At 36.4% G+C, this 22321-nt stretch overlaps 1 protein-coding gene across 1 annotated transcript in view; it reads right to left on the reverse strand.

Moving 5' to 3' along the window:
• Positions 1-1200: 1200 nt before the first annotated feature.
• The window catches only part of UBE3C (ubiquitin protein ligase E3C), a 38458-nt gene continuing 17337 nt past the window's right edge, over positions 1201-22321 (reverse strand). The window contains exons 11-19 of the mRNA XM_009874295.1: positions 19092-19178; positions 18245-18402; positions 17482-17714; positions 12969-13073; positions 11758-11845; positions 8031-8128; positions 4752-4884; positions 1574-1821; positions 1201-1269 (exon numbers count right to left, since the gene is read on the reverse strand). Of these exons, the coding sequence (XP_009872597.1) occupies positions 1201-1269; positions 1574-1821; positions 4752-4884; positions 8031-8128; positions 11758-11845; positions 12969-13073; positions 17482-17714; positions 18245-18402; positions 19092-19178 (1219 nt within the window). The remainder of the gene's footprint in view (positions 1270-1573; positions 1822-4751; positions 4885-8030; positions 8129-11757; positions 11846-12968; positions 13074-17481; positions 17715-18244; positions 18403-19091; positions 19179-22321) is intronic.

Consider the following 22321-nt stretch of genomic DNA (forward strand, 5'->3'; position numbering starts at 1 on the left):
TTATGCTTTCAAAATGTTCAATAATAGATCCTCTGTTTTTAAAAAGACAAAACCAAAACTGTACTTGTAGCACTTTCTGGGAGATAAGAATCATTTTGCAACTTCCACCTTTATGCTAATATTTGAAATTCAATTACGGAGGGCAACATGTTGTTCTGACAGAAAAAATTACTGAAGATTGAAAACTATACATTTTTTGAAAAAAATAATGCTTCAAACTTCCCCTTGACAACTGAGCCCTGCCTTATTCCTAAAGAAATACTAAATAATTTTGGAGCAAAGTAACTTCCTGATGATAACACAACAGCATTCACCTCCCTGCTCCAAACATCTATAGAAGCAGAAAGAAAATGAAGCCTCGGATGTGTGACATAGGTCATAATTACAAACCACTGCATTAGACCGAATCCATCTCCCATTAAAAGCAGGAATATACTTGAAAGATTATTTTACTGAAATGGCTCATGTGAAATTTTCATTATCTAAGAAGTGTGGATATTGCAATAGCTAAGGTGCATTAACAGAGAATTTGCCTTCAAAGTGGGATTTTAATCTACATCAGCTGACTGGCAACTCTAAAGCACAGCACTTTGTTTCAACAACTCAAGTTTGCCAACAACATCCTCTTAAACCACTTCCACGTGCACTAAAAGGATTTAACATATGTTAAATCTCACTGCAAGTCAGCAGGATGTCAGCCTCCAAAGTAATTCAGGCAGTTAAATGGGACTTCTACATGTTAAATGCCTCCAGTTTCAGATAACTAGGTAGCAATCAACAAATTTATTCCAAGCTTTGTTTCATAATTATTAACTTTACAAAAATTATTTCAAAGGCTTAGAAGGAAATAGCCTCAGTACTAAACCTGCCCATAAAAGAGAACTGCATGTAATGGATGCCTGTAATGGTTTCTCACTTTTCTTTTTATGCCTCCTCCATTTTTCATTTAGCTCAACAAGTGTGTATTAAGTCTCTAAACATTCACAATATCGAAATATCAAACACTAAAACTCAACCAAGATGCAAAACATACGAAAAAGCAACTGGAATAAGTGAAAGTTGATTTGCACACGGCTCTTGAGTCTGGTAAATGCTGATGGCAAATTTTAAACGCTAGCAAGAATTGTACACCTCATACAACTACAAACTGTTTGTTTCTGAAAATACTAATTTCATATATTCCAAATGATGAAAATGTAACTACAGTCGAATTCCAGGAAGCTCCAGGTTAAAAATCACCGTAAGCAGAGTGGCTTCACTCAACTCAACCTTAAGCAGGAGAATAAACACAGACGCAGACATATGCACACTTTGCTCAAATGGCAGTCAGAGTATCTTAAATTCTCTGTACTCCTCTATCATGTAACTTATTAAAATTAAACTTGTTAAAATGAGCCAGAAATTTGGTTAATATGTGTAAATAACATTCAGGATCCAACATCCGAATGTTATTCTTCCTCGAGTCTAGAAAATTCTTCATTTTTCCCCATCCACTCCCATTTAAAAAGAAAAAAAAAAAAAACCTGAATAATTTCAGTACTGCAGTAGCTTTATATTATACAACACTTTTTACCTTTCCAAGCATTCTTCCAAGGAAGTAGTAATGTCGGGCATAAGAATCTCCTACAAGCATCTGTGCAGCAGGGTTCGGGTAAAGAAGTCCCTCATTGGTGGTCTTAAAAAATCCCTGGTTAGGGTTAAATCCTGATTTAAGTAGTTCATTCAGAAATTCTCTGAAAATTCCACCACCATCAATACCAGCTTCATCAAGACCATGTGCATTAAGTAAGTGAACACGAATGCGTTTTTTTAGGTCAGGTTCTGCAGAGAGAAGAGAAAGGCAAACTCAAATACAACTACCTGCTTGAATTTTGTTTGAATAAAAACACATAAAATTACACATACAAACCTATCTACACAAACCTTATATTAAAAAAAGAGCAAAACCTATTGTTGGCTTGCATATGGAATATTCAGTATGTGAAACTCACTTAGTACAAAGGGTCTTGCTTTAAGATTCACCAAAAGGTGAAGTGGAAAGACACTAGGCAGGGTAAGAAAGAAAATCCTAAAAAATATGTTAAAGAAGCCCAAGAATAATTTGAAAATTCTACTTATATAAAACATATTGTGAATGCAAAGTTCAACAAACACAACTCTGCCTGGAGACTCCCGAGACATTGAGCATTAATGTTAAAGCTTTTATATATGGAAAATGTTGGTTTAGTGGCTTTGGAGATCTTATGAAGAAAAGCAGTTCTTTGTGTCTTCTTATGTACTGACAACCAGATTTATAGCAAGCAGGGAAAAATGGTCTTAGTACAATGTCACAACAGGTGACCAGGCAGAGGTGGAGCCCGGTCAGTGCAACCTCTGAAAAGAGGAGTTCAATTTTATAACTTTTACAGTTTGAATGTAACTAAATTGTTACTGGAGTCCATTGGAGGGTATTATGGAATATGCTGAAAACTCTAGTCACAGGGGAAAAAATAAAAGAAAACAAAAGAACCACAGAGAAACGCTTGCGTATTATTAAACATGACAACCACGTAAAAATACAAGAACCAGCCTAGTATGTTTCCAAGCTTGTTTTCTTAATTATATCTGTTAAGGTATTATGGGAACATTAACTTTGAACAACTATCTTCCAAAGGCCAGTAGACAAACTGGTTCCCTTTTCCAAATCAATGTTCTCTGCTCTCTCCTGATCAATTCTAGGAGCTCCTCAATCACTCGTTCAATCTCCCAGACTGATTATAATCAATTCAGTCTAGTCTTGAAATTGTGTCTCCTGCAACTTTCAGGAACTTCTTCTGTTCTCCCACATAGTGCCTGACCTACTCCAGACCTAGTATTATTTTTTAAAACTGTATTGTCTCAGAACACTAGCTTCTTTTTTTTAAAAAAAAAAAAGTCTAACCTAATTTCGTCTTTACTGATTCTAAATAGCACTCGTGGTGGCACTAGTACAATACTAAATAGCACTGTACATATATGTCTGTGTGTGCACGTGTGTGCATACACAGTGTGTCACCCACACACGCAGAAAATCAGATTTTCAGCCTTCAGTGGCCAACCACCCCCATGGGCTTCTCTGTAAACAAGACAGAAATCTCCAGCTAGAGATCCAAATCCCTCACCACAAACTTAGTGGGTTCTCCCTTGTTACTGTTTTATGAGTAATTTTCTTCCTAAGGAAAGGCTGAAAACATGATCTGGAATTATATACATGTATATGCAGATAAATTTTATATTAATATACAAACACTTTTGTTGAACAGAAGGCTTGACAGAATCACAGAACAGCTCAGGTCAGAGGAGACCACCCACAATTCAAATTCCCCCACTGAAAGCAAGGCCAATTTCCAAGATAGGTCAGGCTGTTCAGTGCCTGTGTCTAGTTACATTCTCCAATGACAGTAGATTTCACAGCCCCTCTGGACAGCCCATTTCAGTGCTTAGCAAGTCTCACTGTGAAATGTCCAGTAAAAATTTCCCTTGCTCCTACACATCACCACTGCATCTTATCAAACTGGCTTCTGTAACCTCCTGGTTGCAGTGAAGTTACAGCTTCTTCTCATATGCCACGTCCCTCAGTTCCCTCTATCTCTGTGGTGGCCTTGTCCAGGACACGTTCTTGGACCTTAGTGTCTTCTTCTGTACTGGGAAGCCGAAAGTCAGCCACAGTTCATCAGTGCTGAAACTGCGAGCTATCTCCTTGCTAACACAGCCCGGTATGCAGCCCAGTGAGCTTCCATCTCATCAAGGGGAACTCTATTTGTCTGAGGTCCCTTCCAACCCCTAACATTCTGTGAGTCTGTGAATTTGCTGTCCACCAGGAACCTTGGGATCCTATACTGAGAACAGCCTTCCAGCTGGTCAGTGCTCAGTCTGTACTGCCACAGGGTGTTGGTTATTACAGCCCAGGTAGAGGATTTAGCTTCTCGTAAGGCTTCTCTAAGCCCTTCAGTCTGTCAGGGGCCATCTGAGCAGCCACCTGATGACTACTCCCCCCCATTTCATACTGCCTGCGACCTCACTAGTGGTGGAACACATCCCACAGCCCAAACTGTCAGGCTCTAGATTCAGTTTAGGAAACACGCATTCTAAAATTGTTGTCGTACTTTGTAGTCTTCACAGAAAATATGTTTCTCATTTAAACTTTATCTTCTCATTTAAACATTATCTTCCTCTTAAACAAATAGGTTGAATTGCCTGTTACTTGACACTGCATTATTCAAAACCTTTATTTTGGCAGGCATTACCTACATTGGAATCTTGGCTTCTAGAGCGGCTGCTCTCACATGAATTCACACTAAGGTATGATTTAAATCAATGTGGTAAAATGTATACTACTACATACCTTCACTACAAAGTGCACTGCATTATCATCAGCCACACCATACCCAGCAAATCCTGCACAGTCTAGAGAGATTTCCTGACATGGATTACCAAAGCAGATAAATAAACAAAATACAGTTATCTAGACAAGTAAATAGGAAGAAAAGCCCCATAGAAGTAGGCTTCAACTAAGGAAGGGTGTGTTAAAGAGAATGAGACTACAATAATTGGAAAGAATGTAGATAAGGCTTTATGTAAAACCAAAATTTATAAGAAATTTCACACCTCAGAACTGATATACATTTAGCATCCTACTCAAGTAAGCAAATATGTAACTACATGGTAAGAACGGTTAAGTCACAGAATCATAGAATGTTATAAGCAAGCTGATAACATATTTTTAATCCTACCATTTTCAGGAGAAAGTTTATCATAAGCATCTTCATAAATGTAATTTCTTCTGATAGTGACATTAATTCCATCCAAAAACGGTCCATCTCCTTGAACTTCTTGTTTATCAGCATAAATCAGCCTTTGAAAAATCTGTTAAATTGAGTGAAAAGAGAAATCATGTCATTATGCAGATCTAAATATTCAAGGAGAGATGGTTATTCACTACTCTCACTGTCCTTGGAGTTGCTTCTAGGCACTCACTTTCAAGTGATTTGTCTTCTCTCTCATTGAGCTGCAGAAACATAATACAGAGCCATGTCCCAGGGGAGGCAAGAAGAGGAGACAGACATGCAAAAAACTTGTTTGTGCTAAGATAACATCCTCGGTTCTTTCTACATAGCGAAGCACATTTACAGACATTCTGTCAGTGATTTGTCTGCATTCCCTAACTTTCAGAGTTCTGAAATGCAAAGTATTCAAAAGTAAAGGGACAAGGTCACGTGAGTGTTCTGCACACACAGAGACTATCCTCAGTACTAGTAAATACTTTCTGTCACTTTTTGTAATGCTTAGGAACATTCCCAGTAACAAGAAATTAGGTATCAGTTCTCATGAGCAGTGAACAAATAATTCAAAGCAAAACAGCGGACAGCAATGCTATATTAAGCAATGAACCAAGGCATCATACAAATTCAAAAAAAATAATGCCAGCTGAAGCACAAATTGAACTTCACTTGTCTCTTTCCAAGTCTTTACAACAGGAACCTGTTACAGTTCACCTGAAGAGTAACTGTAGCTCACGGTGTTTCTATGCCAACATGCAGCATGGGAGGGGTCTGCCTAATGTACCAAAATGCTCACTGTACCCTCAATCCAGAGAGTGTCTGTTCACTGTGTCCTCTCTTGCATCTTTCCCATTTTCAGTAAAGAGACCAATCCATTTTCCAAGGGATGTGATCTCCCAGTAGTATCACAGAATGCTTTCTTAACAAAGAAGATTAAGTAAGAGTCTCCAGGGATGTTTAAAACCAACAAATCTACCATAGAGTGGAAAATCTGACAACAGCAGACAAAGTTGGAGTAAGATCTCAAATGTACTGTTTTTATGGACAACTGTGGCTAGTGGAGAAGATGCTCTCCAGCCGGGAAGATTACAGTGGAGACAACACCAGATTCTTCTCTGAAATACACAGGAGGAAGATAAATGAAAATAGTCATAAGCTGTGGAAAGATAAATGCTGAATGGACATAAAGAAAGAAGAATCATATTGAGAGTGATTTAAGTACCAGAAGAGGTTACTCAAAGAGTTTGTGAAATCTCCATCCTTAGAGATAGTCAAAACTCATCTGGACAAGTCCTTGTGCATCCTGATCCAACTCTCACCCTATTCCTGTATGAGGAAGGATGTGAAGTAGAATACCTCCAGAGGTCCCTCCTAACCTAAATTCTTCTACAATTCTGAATCACAACACACAGCCACAGACAGGGCATGAGAACATGCTCACCATCATCCTCTCTCCCCAAGCAGGCTGGATACAGTTTATCAGCTACACAACACCAGATGGCAAGAATCACTTAGAGGTGCACCTCACAGCAAAATTCTTGATATGGCCTCTGGCCTCCTACATAATCCAATGTTCGTGCATATGATAGTCCCGAAAATAAGAACCTTAACGCGTAACTGAAGCACTTACAACTTCAGACTAATGCATGAAAAGGTAAGCACACACACACCATGGAAAGTAGCATCACCACAGGCAAGCTGACAACAATACAGCTTAACTAAGTGACAACCAGGGCACTTGACACAAATTGGATTCGTTACCTCCCACAGGGAAATATCAGATTGAAAGATGCTCAAAAATGTGCCTTAAGGCTAAAGAGGGTAACACAGTGAGGGTCAGAAGGCTGCAGAGCCTACTGTGAAACTGGACGGGGCTTTGAGCAACCTGGTGGAGTGGGAGGTGTCCCTGCCTATGGCGGGGGGGTTGAAACCAGATGTTCATTAAGGTCCCTTCCAACCCAAACCATTCTATTGTTCTATGAATGTGGCAACTGGTCAAAAGAAACAAAAAACAAACAAACAAACAAAAAACAACAACAAAAACCCCACAAAACCTTGATAAGTTATCTTCTTCCCTTATTGTAAGCTGTTTTCCAGGGGCAGTGAGAGACTACAAAAGCGTGCTGACTCCCACTATTACCAAAAAAAAGAACCGTGCCTGGCCCAAAAAGCAGTGTATGAGGATCTCCTCTCTGAATTATAAAAGTTCCTTCTCTCCAAGCTCTCAGCCAATTATTATTTCATTTTTTGTGATAAAATCAAACCAGGTTTTCTGAATTCCACATATGCATCTCAACAGAGCTCTAAGGAGTCCAGAGGCTGTAGACAGTGACTAAATTGTGACACAGAGATCCCTGCTTGAGGTCACGTCCAACTGTTTCCCTGTAATCCTAATGCAATACTGCCATACAGCGTATTACGAGGTTTTGTTGGAACAGCTGTTCTGTAGAAGCCTGGAAAAAACACTCCTCTTCTACCAAGGCTGTCACTATCGTTTTTGACAATACTGATTTATTTTCCCTGTGGAACTATTCTTCCTTCCCTTGATGGTGTCTTGCAGCTTAATGACAATCCAGGGAGCGGTTTTTAACTAATTGATACTGTTGACAACAAAAGCAGTTCAGAAAAAAAAATTGTGCATAATAGAATAATAGCTTTAACAATTTGTACGAGGCAAGTTGAAATTGGTAACAGAACTAACAATTTCACATTTCAAATCTAGAAAACATTCAAAAGTAAATACAGTACAACAAGAGTCTTGCGAGTTTTAAACTATCTACTCTATTAAAGCTCGGCTACTCAGCTATGAATGCAGAAATTTAATCTCTAGGTGTTATCTTTCCCAAAATGGACATCCATCACCGCCTGCTGAGTAAATCCACCCACTGCACAAGTCTCCAGTCTTGACCTTGCAATCTGTTTATTACAGATACGCAACTAGTTAGTGCTCTGCTTACCAGAAGAGGGTGCAGTCCCGTAGATCAATCAGTGAATCAGGACTGTAGTTTTAATTTTAATGTAATTATTATAAAGGGTAAGAGAACTAGTAAGAGAAAAGTAATTAACTTCAAATGTTCAGTTGCCATACGGGTGCTGAAGAAAAACTGCACAGCTCATCATATCGTTCTTTAAGAAAACAATCTTGCTTCTACCTAGCTAAGTGCTCTTTTCACACTCGGTGAAAGTAAAAAGCTAAGAAACCAATTGCACATTAAATTAGAAATTATGTACCTTTACTCTTTCTTCAAAAGGAACTACAAAAGGTAGCTCTGTCAGAATTGCAAGTTGTCGTTCTTCAGATACAGAAAGCGGTGCTGGTTCCAAACCCACTGAAATAGAAATAACAATTTTTAAAAATTTTGAAATTGCATTTTTAAACAGTCTATTTTGTATCAAGCGACTCAATTTACCTTATATAAAAATACATACATTAAAATAGCTTATTTACACACAAAGCCTTACCTTGCTACAGGCAAACTGAAGTATAAGTAAGTGAAAACACACTGAAGACAAAACGTGTATAAAAATAAGTAATCCTGTATTTTTCATTTAATTCAGAAGAAAAAAAAAAAGTATTTTCTTACTTTGATTTTAATTTTTCAATTAAGAAAAAATAGATGATAAATTACAATTAAGAAGCTGTAAGTAATTAGAATTTTCATTGCAGGAATACACAATATTCCCATCCCAATGATCAAAATAGTTTATAAAGGTACTGTGCTTTCAACTACAATATCTCCTTTCAATCACACCATTTTAGGCAGAAAAACTAAATACCACACCAAATCTAACGAAACCAATACAAAGACAACATCTATTTCAAAAGGTTGTCTCTCCCAACAGCAAGGTCACAGTGATCACACCAAATCCTAGTCACTTCAGAAAGAGTGAAAAGAATATAAAGAAATTGTATAATGTGCTCAAGAAAAAAATATTAGAAAAACTCAAGAAGCCACAGCTACAGAGTGACTCAGTCGCATGCAGCTCCCAAGCCACCATGCAGTTTCTTTGAATCTTCTTATACCCACCACATAGGTTGTTTTTAGGAAACAACTCAACTTTGGGAGATGCACAGTAGAAATGACAACGCTGCTCTAACTACATGGGAAGAAACGCAGTTGCTGAGCACACATCTGAATGTAAATTAATTAACGCCAAAAAAAAAAATTATATTGTTCTAGCTTCAGTCTAACGAGGAAATGAAACAACTGAGGAGCTGTGAGTTTTATTTTCATGTTTAATAACTACCTTATTAAAAAAAAAAATATTCCAGAGTCTAGACTCTTCATAGGCCATATTACCAAACTAAAGTAAATATTTTGTGTTACTACCCTGTCTGGAACTTTATGATGACAGTTTCTGGTTCCTACTTGCTGCACTTCCACAACTGGACATGGATTCAGAATTCTTTGCATTTTAGGTGGGGATACTTCAAGCACCAACGTAACATGACATGACCTAAAACATCACTATACTTCACGTATATATACTTCATGTATATACACAGTGGCCTTGCAGTACCTGAAGGGGGCCTACACGAAGGCTGGGGAACTTTTTACAAAGGCCTTTAGTGATAGGACAAAGGGTGATGGGTGGAAGCTGGAAGAGCTTAGGTTTAGACTAGATATAAGAAAGAAGTTCTTTATCTTGACAGTGGTGAGGCACTTGGAACAGGTTGCCCAGGGAGGCTGTGGATGCTCCATCCCTGGAAGTGTTCAAGGCCAGGCCCTGATCTAGTGGGAGACGTCCCTGCCATGGCAGGGGGGTTGGAACTAGATGATCTTTGAAGTCCCTTCCAACCCAAATCATTCTATGATTCTATATTCATTTGGGGAAGGTTTTGACATTGCAAGCCTTTGGAATTTCTGATAAAATGCTTATCTGTGATTACCCCTAGTTTACTTAGTAAACATTTTTAATTAAAGTCAATGTATGCAGCCTATTAAGCTAACAGTTAAAAGCATTTTAAATAAAAAGTGCATGTACAGCAAAGGTAAACTACTACACGACTTTGACAGTTCAATTATTCCAGTCAATTAGTCAATTTTATCTGCATTTCTCCATAACAGCTTCTTTCTTTAAAGAGAAATATGGGAGGGAGCCATCAATACAGGGGTCATTTAGAACTCGCGAGTCTGCCATTTAAGTAAATGAAAAAGCACAAATAAACATGACCATATGTGATTCAGCACTACTTTCATGCTAATTGGCTTTAATCCATATGGAGTCAAGAGCAAGTCATGTGCCCGTTGTTACCTGCTTGTTTTCACACATTCATGTTGACTGCACTTTTTTAGGCTGACTTCACACGAAAACAAGGTTTACATGAACACGCTGTGCCATGTTTCTTCACCAGCTTGCTGCCCAGTACACCTTTCAAGCTAAGTTTAATTTTAATTTTGACAGAGAACAGGAGATTCAAAAAAACAGTAAGGTTTGTGAAAACTTTCTACTGGACAGAGAGGAGAAATTCCTTTAGCGACCTGATTACAGAAGCAGCAAAGAGAGCTATTTGCTCCGTTCAGTGTGTCAGCTGATCTGACAGCCAGTCGGCAACCTGAGGGCACGTAGCTGCTCCACACAAACCACAGCACGTGAATCTCTGATCCACCAGCTGCCCAGACCAAACAACTAACAAACCAGAGGGAACTGGTGCTATTATGGGAGGAAAGACAAGAGAGAGCTCACGATACTGTCTATATGAGGCGAAGGAGACTAGTAGCCTGAGAGAGAATCTGGAAGTAATAAATATGGTACGGGTCTGACACTTGGGAACATCAAGGCAGTATAGCTGTCAGGAGTCACACAAGTCAATGGAAGAAATGGGGATTACTGATGTAAAGTCCATAATGTATACGGGATATATGCTGGATGAAGCCTGGAAAGTTTTGCTAAAACACTTGCTTTTAAGATTTCGTATTATCAATCACTTAGAATGGACAATTTCCAGAAAGAGAAACTAAGCTGAAAAAAAAATTTGATTCAAAATTTTAATTTACTTATACCATAGTAACTATTAAAAAACAATATTGGTTTAAGAAGTCTTAGGTTTCAACCTTGGACAAAGCCCTTAATTCTGCACAACTTTATGGCAGCATTCAAAGGCCATGGTCTTTGCTAAATAATCTACTGCATCTGGCTAAGATACTCGAGCAGATTACATCATCTTGAAAGGGAGTACGGACTCTGATAGATGAATTATTTTGCTGCTTAAAGGCCCCCATTTTTAAATATATTATTAAATTACTAACACTCGTGAAGATTTTGTGATTATTTTACTTGAGTATAGCAAGGTAAAGTTCTAGAATAGTGAAGCTACACAGGTATGAGAAGTTGAAAGAAGCAGACTGTCTGCATGAGAAGGTGTATCGGCACAACTAAACCAGTGTGAATTTACCCCCATTGCTAAGTTGGTCCAATTCTCTTGTCTTTCTGTGGACATTCCATAAGAAATTCAAGGAGTTAAGTTTCTGCCTTTTCTAATTAGAGATAGTATTTATAAACAGTCATTAATGCTTATTATGGTACCAAAAGCTTGTTTGTTACAGTTTAACATATAATAGTTTCTTTACAGTATACAGTAAAAGTAAAACCTCAGTGCTTTAAATCTTCTGCAAATTTATTTTGTATCTTATGCAACTGCCTTTTACACATATTAATAAGTACTTCTTTAACACATATTGTTTGTCCACCTCATCATTTCCCTTTATCCATGCCAGCAGCTTGGGGAGTGCCGTTACATATTAAATATTCTGAAGACATTCACACACGTGTATACACAAATATACATTTTTAAAATATCTGAAACAAAACTATGAAAGTCTGCCTTGCTTTTGGCTATCATTAAGGCTTTTATGCAAAATATTCAGCTGAATTCTGTAAAAAGTGGATTTTCTCTGCACAAGGCAAACTGTTATTTTGACTTAGTAAAGCACAAATTGCATAGACAATGTCTCACCATCCAAAGTAGACTGCAATGGTCCTATTCTTCCCATTCTTCTGACTCTCCAGACATGTCTAGCAGATGGCACATACAGCTGTGTAACCTAATAAATTAACAGTATTTTACAGTTAAACATTATCTAATCACACACTACAATTTAATATTACATAGTAAATACATAAAATTGTCACGTCCAAGAATCTGAATGCCTAAATGTCTTCATTTCTAATCATTCCTCCTAATACTCAAGCCTTTGTGTTAAACCGCAAAATTAACAACCATATAATATACAGTAACAACAATGTAATATACAGTAATATACAGTCCATGTATTATTTTAAAAATGCCATGCAATGTTACATTAAATTCTGGTATTTAACACGCTAGAGAAGCCGAGTTTTGAATTCTAAGATTTCAAATAAATTCTCTTTACTTTGTATTGAGAATCAGTTTAGCATCACAGTTTAAGACTACTACTACTTTCTCTAAGGTGCGTAGGCACTATTTCCTAAGAATTAGAAAGAACTGTCACACAGAGAAACAAAAATCTTGAACATAGGGCAAGCAAATGTGCAACCATCAGAAATAAACAAGAATTCACTGTTAACGATTTCATGCCAAATTTCCAACTGTAAAGACATCTAACAGAGCAAGGAAGTCTAGATGAGGTTTAACTTGCTTCTTAAGATCCATATTGTCAATTATTCAAAACATGTATCTGCACATTCATATTAGTGTTCTCTTCTGCATTCACATAACATAGTTTTAAGCTCAATACCATTATTTTTTCAAAAGCTCTTAAAAAATAGGTAGTTTTTGTGAAGTAAGTACAGAAAATGCTACTGAATTTTATTCTACTTTGGAGGAGAATTTTAAGGGCTTCTTCCCCACTGTAGAGCGATTATTTTACTGAGTATTTTCATTGCAAATACTCAAATTAACTAGAAAATAAAATTCAATAAAAAGCTAGTTTTCAATTCTCCTCTGCTATAACACTGTCGCACTGTAGAGCAAGTTCTCCTTTGTGGATTGGAAATGTGATTTAACAGAAAAGTTTCTAAACAGATCCAAGAATTCTACATTAGAGAAAAGCAACATTAGTCCAAGTTTTAAATCATGCTAAATCTATGCAACATGAACTTCACTGATACTATCAGGAATCAAACACCTTACCATTGAAACTTCGGCACCTGTAAGGCTACATAGAGCAGGGATGTTACTCTTACCTTATCCGCTTTAATGTTTTCTTGTTCTGAGAGCCAGTGATTTGGTGGGCAGAAATTCCTCCTTGTATCTCTAGATTTCAACATTTTCACCAAGTTTGTGATGACCTAGGTGTCAGAAGTACACACCTTCAGTATATATTTAGCACTGTGAATGAAATTATATAATCCACAGGAAAAAGCTCTAATAAAATCTTTCAGTAATGTATGACATTGTTATTTATTTTCCACTTCCAAAAATTTGCTCTTGTACTTAAATATCTTAGAATATAAGTAAGTAATGATGGTTTACTTTTAAGTCATAAAAAAAATTGATTTATTGAAGTCTCATTCCAAAAACTTAAGAACTAGGACTACACCATACACACCTAAAAAATAATGTGTCAGTAAGGGGAAGCCTAAACATTATCAGCATTAAGTTACTCATTTTAAAGAAAGTAACACCTAAACAGGTAATTTATACAATAGTCTTCTATGTAGATTTTTTTTTTCTTGCATATCTTTGAAGAAATTAAACACGTGAACAGATGCACATGTTGGAAGAAAGCTATATAGCTCTCTCTTCTCTAGGTATATATATTCTTCACTACCTCTCATACCAAAACTGAGATTCTGAACCATCTGGCTCATTTATAGGTTTCTTTGTCTAGAAGGAGGAAGATTCTTAAATTTCTGTTCACTGTTCTTCAAGAAAAATGTTCCGCAGAAGAAAGGAACTTCTGCTTGCTGTCAAAAGACAAAGGTCACCCATACCACTCCATTCCAGGCAAATCAGAGGGATCAGCTCCAGAACAGTGGGTATTTCTGCCAATAAAGTTCACTAACTAGGCAGCAGAGCATTGTGTGATGTGCTTCCCAATAGCTAAATCGTACAAAGGCCGGCATCAACTTCAGAAAATGGAGGAGAGGGCAGAAAAATTAGCAGCAAAACATAACAGCAAAAGTTACATCTCTAAAGTACACAAAAGACTGACTACTTCTGGCTGCTGCATTAACAAATCACAGCATTTCCAGCCAAAGTGGCCTCAGAGGAATCATAAGTATCTGCTTATGATACCACCTCACCAGGAACTGAAGTGACTATCCATGTGAAAAAAACAAATGCCAGTATTTTTCACAGTAAAGATCTACATCTGAAAAGATACTACAGGCTCCTTTTCTTGTAAATGAATATTTTTTTAATGTTTTCCAAGCTGTCTAGCAAAAAACAAATATCATATCCAGAAGTAGCTAACAATTTATCAAATGAACTCTACCCTCAAAAGTTCTTGTCTACTAAAACAGATTATACTGTGAATAGCTCAGATAGGTAAGTCCTATCACAAGATTGTTAAAGGATCCAACACACCAGATTTAGAAAGTAAAATCCATCCACTACCATCCACTCCATCTCAAGCACAATTGTGATACTTGGTTGCACGCTTTCCCTCCAAAGCAGAACCAAATAAGCTCAACACTACATATAACATAATCAAGTGGAATCAAGAGGATACAAATCACCAGCCTCAAAAGACATTATCAGTGCTACAACGAACAGCCATCTGTTTTGCAAGTTACAACTACAGCACTTGAAAAATTAATAGGAAAAAACGTACACAAAGCTCTTCTGAAGCAATCTTGCTAAAAGACGGTCTTAATGGGCAAGTGTCAAGAGTAACAAAGAGTTTAATGGGCCTTCTAAAGGATTCTGTGTCTAGATACTACACAAAAGACCTTTTAAGATCCAGTTTGTAAAGTAAGGTCTTAAATAAAGACTGTACAAAGAATGCTATTAATGGAACTGTCTGATTACACAGGAATTTTCATCACCTTGCCCTTATAAAATTCCGTGCAGGTTAGATAAGTCACTGCAGCTCTGTGCACCCATTATCACTATATGTTAAGAGAAATATTAAAGAAAAAAAAAAAAAAAGAGGGGAAAAAATCAGAAAAAAATTATCCACATGAAGTCCATGCTAATAAAATATTTTACAAGCAGTTAAAGAATCTTTAAAAGAAGCTGAATCAAATTAGGCAAGACTGAAGTTCCTTTTACATAATAAATGGGTACTAAGAATACCAGCAATCAAAACTCAGGAATCCTTTGTAAAATTTTTTACAAGGAAATACTCACTTCAATAAATAATATTACAATGGGCATTTCTTTCCAAGAACTTGCCAAGTGCAAGTAACATTCAAAACTAAAATTCAGTAAAATAGCGACTTAATTTCATAGGATTAACTCCAGGTAGTGGAATAATTCTTTTATTTGACAAAATCCATTTTCATGCACTCATAACTTAAGTTCTTCTATGGCAACACCTGGCTACACTGTTCAACATTATACCAAGCCAAAAAAGGGGGATTCTGCTGAATAAAGATGTTTTCACATATAAATCTCTCCAAGGACCTCCAATCTATTAGCAAATCTACACATCATTGTCAGCAGTCTCAGTATTTTCAGATTTACTATTACCTTGTGGAAGTAAAGTCTGTATTTGTGCATATATATGCAGATCTATGTCATCAGATACAAGCAGCATAGAAAATATGTGTGAGAAATTAGAAGGGGAAAAAAAAGAGCAAAGAAATTAAAAGAATTGGTGATCGGGAAGAATGTGCCTTTTTCCCTGCAGGCAGCTTGCAAAAGCTTTAGCAAAGATAAATCTCTCATAAATTCAATATAGAGTAAAAGACAGAAAAGTATTTTCTGCTTAAATTTATGATGAACTACTTTAGCTGTGTTTTAACGATCTGGAAGAAGATACTGCTGCCTGCTTACTGGCAAGAAGCTATTTTGAAGCTGCCCTCAGGAAAGACTCCTTGCTGTCTACAGTAGTATCCTTGATGAGATGAACTTTAGCTGTGCTGAATTTTTATTTGTAGCAATATGTTTCTGAAGGAATAAACAACGGAAGCCTTGTTATCAGCTCTTTTTTTGGGTAGAACCCAAACCTTCGAGATGAACCCTCAAGATTTACATTTGTAATCCAGCTAATGGCTGACAACCTCAGTCCTGAAAATAGAAGTACACCGAATTCAGATAGTTTCCACCAAGAGTTTAATTCTTGACCACCCAAGTATAGCAGAGTAACTTGAGATTTTACAACTTTCTGAATGACAGCAAAATGCGATCAAATTCATCTGAAATGTACGCAGCTTATAAGAAGATTGATTAAATATGACAAACTAAAGAGAAGACATAGAAGATGCCATGATATAAGCTGCACATATAAAAATACCCCTAGCATGCCATCCTACTTAGAAAAATAAGACATATTGGTGTTTTCACTTGTGACCTTTACATGAAAAGTTTATTTGGCAATTTAAAGACAAGTGATTAAATTAAATTGTGCAAACATATATTGGATCAAAGTGTGCAAATTACAAATTCAGTGGTGCATTAGGACTGTATTCAATGCAATCAAAACATTATCAGTTACTCTCACCGCTATTAATGCTTATGCTCATAAGTGAAATGTGTTGTAAAATCAGGCAGAATAGGCTGGATAGAGGCTATCTTAGACTTGTAGAATGAATAAGCATTCCTTAATTAGCCCATCAGGTTAAGTGCAAGCCTTAATGGGCCTTTCCTAAAGTCTAGCATGACATCTTTCTCCAAACATGGCCAAGAAGAAAGTTCCATTAGCAATATTAATACAAGCTTAGTTGATCATTTTCATTCAATTAACTTCTTTCAATTAAATAGATAGCTTGACAAAAGCAGTGATAAAAAGACCCGAAGGGACAGCTGATGACTCCAACTGAACATTAGTGTGCGAGAGGTCGCCAGTATTAAACAGACTGTAAATCTAGCATTCAATTTGGAAAATGCATTTCTTCTGCTCCCACTTCTTTAATGAGCGATTTTAGCTGACTAGATGTGTTTGCTGCAGAATTTTCATGACAAGTCAAGCACTCCTTTTCTTCGGCAACAGTTATATTAGGTTTTTTCCTGCCAACGTTTTCAGCTTCTCTTAACTCATGTCTTCAGTAGGATGTCACGGATAAAACTAGCAGAAATACATTGCTAGATATCCAGAAAGAACATACATCCAGTTTACATTTGCTAACTCAGATTCGCCACCCCATCACTATTCCAGCAAACTCAAAATGAGTAGCACCAACGAATTTTGTAGAACACCCACAGCACAATACCAGTTCAGTGAAGCCTCTAATACAAAAATATTAGAGGGGGACGGAATTTTACACCTACATAGAGTGCTAACGACACGCTTAAGTACCTTGCTCAATGGGAGTTCAAGTTAAATCCTAAATTCTATACGGTAGCTTCTTTATAAACAGGATAAGAAAAAAAAAAAGAAAAAAAGAGTTGCCAGAAGCAAAAACAGTTCTAAGTTACCAGAATTTTATTACTCAGTTTAGTACATACATCAAAAACCAACCTCCTCAAATCCATGTTCCTTGCAACAGTTGTCTTAAAAGTAAAGGGGAAAACAAAAACCACTAATCCCATATCTTCAGCAGAAGTGTGAAAAATCAATTTAAATAGGTTCTGAAAATGGACACAATTTACCTTGAATAACTGAATCCATCTCTTTTGCTCTGTCTGTATACATTGCTGCATTTCTGTGTTTTTTGTTACTCCAACACTTCTAAACGCTGCAATATATTCCTCACGAACTTCTGGTTTTGTTTCTGGGTAAGCCAACTTTATGATTCCTAAACATGCGTCTCGAAGGCAGCGTGATAATATTACAAGTTCTTCTAGTGTAAAAGGCATCATTGATGATTGTCTTTGACCTACAACTACATAAAACACAAGTTTAATTTTCCTTAAATGACTTCATCATTTTGCTATGTCATTGCAATTTTAATATTCACACACAAAAATTTAAAGGTAGAGAAAAGAAATAACACCCCAAAAGAGATAGAGCATATATTTATAAAGGCTCGTAATAGTTTGCAGTCACAATAGTTTTAATTACAATATTCTCTTATTCTCTTTTGTGATTCCTGCTATATTAAATTTCTACATTAGATTGCATGTTCATCTCAGAAGAACTTCACTCTCTTCACTAACTCATTAAAAACTATCATGATTAACAGACCCTGTAAGGCTAGGGTTCCCAAGGTTCAGACCATAATTTTTTTCTCTTTTTTTCTAAATGCAATCACCATGAAAGAGCCAGCTGACAGCCAAGTGCTCAAGGGACTAGCAGCAAGCCAGCCAGGAAGAGCCTTCCCCACAGATGGCAGCAAATCCTGCCCAGGGATCTCTGTAACCTTTCCCAAAAATATATTTGCAAAGCACTGCTACTAGTATGCTTGAAACTCACCTTCTATTGGGTCACCAAAGAACTCATTATCATGAATAGAAATAAGTGAATGACTAAACAAAGAACTAAAAAGGTAGAAGAGAGGGATAATTCGACTGGAGTCTTCTAAAGACATTGGAGAGCCTCTTGAAATCACTTGAAGGAGTGGCACCATAGACCTTAAAATATAAAATGCAAAATTAAAGACATGGTTAATTAAATACTCTAAAGTATTAACTTCAGTATTCTACTAAAACTACTTAGCAGCAGTTCCTGCAGCAAAATAATGGCAGCACTCAATTAAATAACTACTATCCCCCATTCTTGCAAAATAAGAGTACTCTTTGTAAGTTCTTGTCACTATGACATCTCAGTCTATATGTAGTTTGGCATTAACTATTACAGGATACTTTCTGGTTTAGAACTGAGACACAAAGCCCAGACAGTAACTAAACTGCATGTCAGCACAGAACAGGTAGGTCCAGTGCCTCCATTCCTGGGAACACGTTTCTGCCACCATCAATGTCTGGGCTAATCAAAGTATACAAGATACAACTCGCATACTTGGAATTAAGTACTTGGGGCTGCAGCATTTGTTACAGTGATGCTAGCAAGCACTACAAAAACTACAGAATATCCCTCTTATTTTAAATAAAGATTTTATTTATTTGCCTGTAATTATTTACAATTGTCCAATTTCCAAGATTTGGATCAGTTTTACGAAATCCTAGGAGCTAAATAACCATTACAGTTTGGGGTTTAACCATCTTCCATGAGTGCTGTTATACCACTAATTGTCTCCTTCTCTTTTTGCTAGATATGCTCTATTTTAACAAAGGCTCGGTTTCAGAAATGGTATCGTACATACCCTGTAATCATTCGTGTAGTCATTGAAGATATCAAATACCAAAGATGCCTCAGGAATCTGGCATTAAAGGCTAAACTATAAAGAAGCCTGCAAGAGGAAGTTCAAATAAATTGTGTCTCCCAAAACACTGTATTCACAAAACACAATGCTTTTTACAGAACTTTTCTGTCAAGCATTTCTCAACCATTTATTTTTTCAAGATAAGAGGTGCTTATTCTAACAAAATCTGGTGAAAGTCCCAAAAGCTTATAAATCATTATACCTAAAATACACAGTTTTCATTAACTCGGCAACAAAATACACAATATAAATGCAAGTTTGCAGTATTCCACAGAATCAAATATACACTAATAAAAATAGCATACAGTTATTTAACTAGGTTTTTTTTTCAATTCTAATCTAGAAAAATCACACCGACCAGTTAACAAGTCACTTCTGTGTTCCGACATTGATAAATGTAACCATTTTTGAAAAAAAGTAGATTAAAATGCCTTGAACTTCATATGTGCTAGAAGCAACTATTGACTTAAAATTATATACAAATTTATTGGTATATTCTGCATGACAGCTATAAATACAACTCCAATGAGCAACGTCTGCCAGGGCAGCTACCTATATACATATGCTAACATGTACACATGTACATATGCTACCTATATACATATGCCAAAATATTTTATGCTCCTCTAAAAATTAATGGGTATGTTCCCAAGTCAGTTATACAGAGGACTGACTTTAACCCATACTATTACAGAAATGATGATAGCATGATAAACTTTTTATAGAAATGACAAACAAAATGCTTCCTGGAATGAAAATGTCTTCTGCGACGTACTTTTACCCCGACAGGAAGAAACGTGTGACAAACATCATTTGAAACAATTAATGTCTTCTACAAAGTCAAACAGGATTTGACTGACTGAACTGCCAGTTTTCAGATATTGAAGAACTACATAGTTACTTATGCTAAATGCTAGTTTCTGAGGTGTCCTAATTATTCTTGGGATAAATAAGGTAAGACAGATACTCAGGTCCACATCTCTCAGAGGTCAGCGGCCTCATAATGTTAAAATTCCCTGTGATCATGCATACAAGTAGAAGGCTGGGAAATGGGAGCAGGGAGGGTATTCCAGCTGCTGCATGGAAAACCAATATTTATTACGGGCTCTGTGGATAGATTAAAATTTGCCAAATGGCAAAAGGTAAGGAAGCACATGATTCATTAGGGAATAAAGTAAATATCCGTAAAAAAACCCCACAGTTGAGAATCGTTTAAGCAGTAATTCATTTAAAGATATTAAAAAAAAAAAAACTAACAGGCAAGACAACCTAGATGCCCACTGTCAAACAATGTATCATACGCCTCTGTGTCCTTGAGGCCCTTCAGCAGGCTCCCAACCCACACACCCTCACCAAAACCCGGCTACATGGACAAGAAGCTGTGCAAGGGTAAAGTAGCGCGAGGAAGGGCAGAACTCTTCACCAAACAGACCGAGTCAGAGTTTCACAGCAGCAGGGAGTTCTGGAAATAGGCTGAGAGCACGCAGAAGAAGGGAAAATTAAATACAAGTAGCCTCTGGTTTCCAGAGCCTCTTTGCCAAAATATCACACCTCTTACTTCAAAAACTTTTAATTTTTGATACATACAACAGTACCTTTAAAAAGAGTTGAGAGCTTCACATATTCCAGAGAAGTGGCATGTTGGTGATCATTACTAAGTTTTAGTCAAATTTCAAGTACCTGCAGGCTAATGCCAGTTTAAGATAATTTTCACTGTAAAATTAAGTTCTACTTTAAATAAGAGGATTTTAATTTTTTTTAAATGAATTTGATATATGGGAATTTTACTTCTGTGAAACTCACATTATTTTGATATTTGGGTGGAAATTATGCATTATCATGTAAGGAAGGGCATATTATATCTTAGCTAATTTAGAATAAGGATTTGTATTTTAATGTTTAAATATCTGAATGATAGCTCTGGCGTCTTGGTTTCTGAAATGAGAAATTTCCTCAGTGACCTTCAGTTTTCAGCCTTATATTTGAAACGAAAAGTAATTTGGCACAGTGCCATTAGGTCTCACAGGGCTTCCAAGTAAAAACTTGTTAATTTTACAATCATCCCTGGAAATCATGTAATAGTTTTAGCAGAAATGAACAAACATTATGGCCATTGAACCTATCATAATGTAATTCGTTTTTTGATTATAGCAATATTCAGCAATAACGAAGGGAAAAAAAGGACAAACCTTAAGAGCTTATAATAATAACCTTTGTCTAAGTTTTAGCCATTTTTATTCCATATCCGTGATTCAGGCAGTCAATTGCAGCAAATGCTATATTTCATGGCCCGATTCCAGAAATGCTGAATGTATTCAACTTTCACATTTCCCTTCCCTGAAAACCTGATTAAATATAAAAATGCAAATTTGATAGAAGATATTACGATACAGCCTATTTTGTCAGAATGAAATACCTATGAAATATGAACCAGATGAATTAATCAATTCTGAAGTTTCCATACTGTTACCAAAAAACAGACATGAAACTAAAGACAGAAGGTTGGATTAGGCCCTGTGTTACAAAAATTTTATGTCACTAGATTCATCTGAAATATAAATCATTGCAAAATGATTGACAGCAGAAACCTGCTATCCCTCCCACTCCAACTATAGAAACTGGCTTTCAAAATAGAAGATAACAATTGTAAAAAAAGAACAAACCACAATGCAAGGATGGCCTCAAAAAGTCCTATCTCTGCAGAAGTTCAAGAAATTGGTTGTACTAAAAAATTTACAAAATTTTTGGCTTTACGTTGAAAAACAAACATGAAAAAGCCAAAAAAAATTAAAACTATTTTAAAAACCCCCAACTTTGAGAATTAAAATAGGTCCAAATCTACCTCATTTGGTCTTTTTCTTTGGCAGAGAAAAGATGAGCATCTGATAAAAACCAGCATTTCCAGATAGAACTACATTAAAATGACACAGTGCAAGACAGTAATTCCTGATAAACTCTAGAACATTAAAGGGACAGTTTACACACCCTGAAGACAAAGTATTATCAACCCACAAAGTTTAAAGATCAGTTAATTTAAGGCTTGAGTGTTCATGCCATCTTGATCACTTTTTCCTTTCAATCGTAATAAAAAAACCCCTCCGCACACTAACATTAGAAATTGGAAAGAGCAGACATTATTTCTTCTTATGTAAATTTTTATAACCTAAATC

This window comes from Apaloderma vittatum, unplaced genomic scaffold (assembly GCF_000703405.1).
Source record: "Apaloderma vittatum isolate BGI_N311 unplaced genomic scaffold, ASM70340v1 scaffold8738, whole genome shotgun sequence".
NCBI lineage: Eukaryota > Metazoa > Chordata > Aves > Trogoniformes > Trogonidae > Apaloderma > Apaloderma vittatum.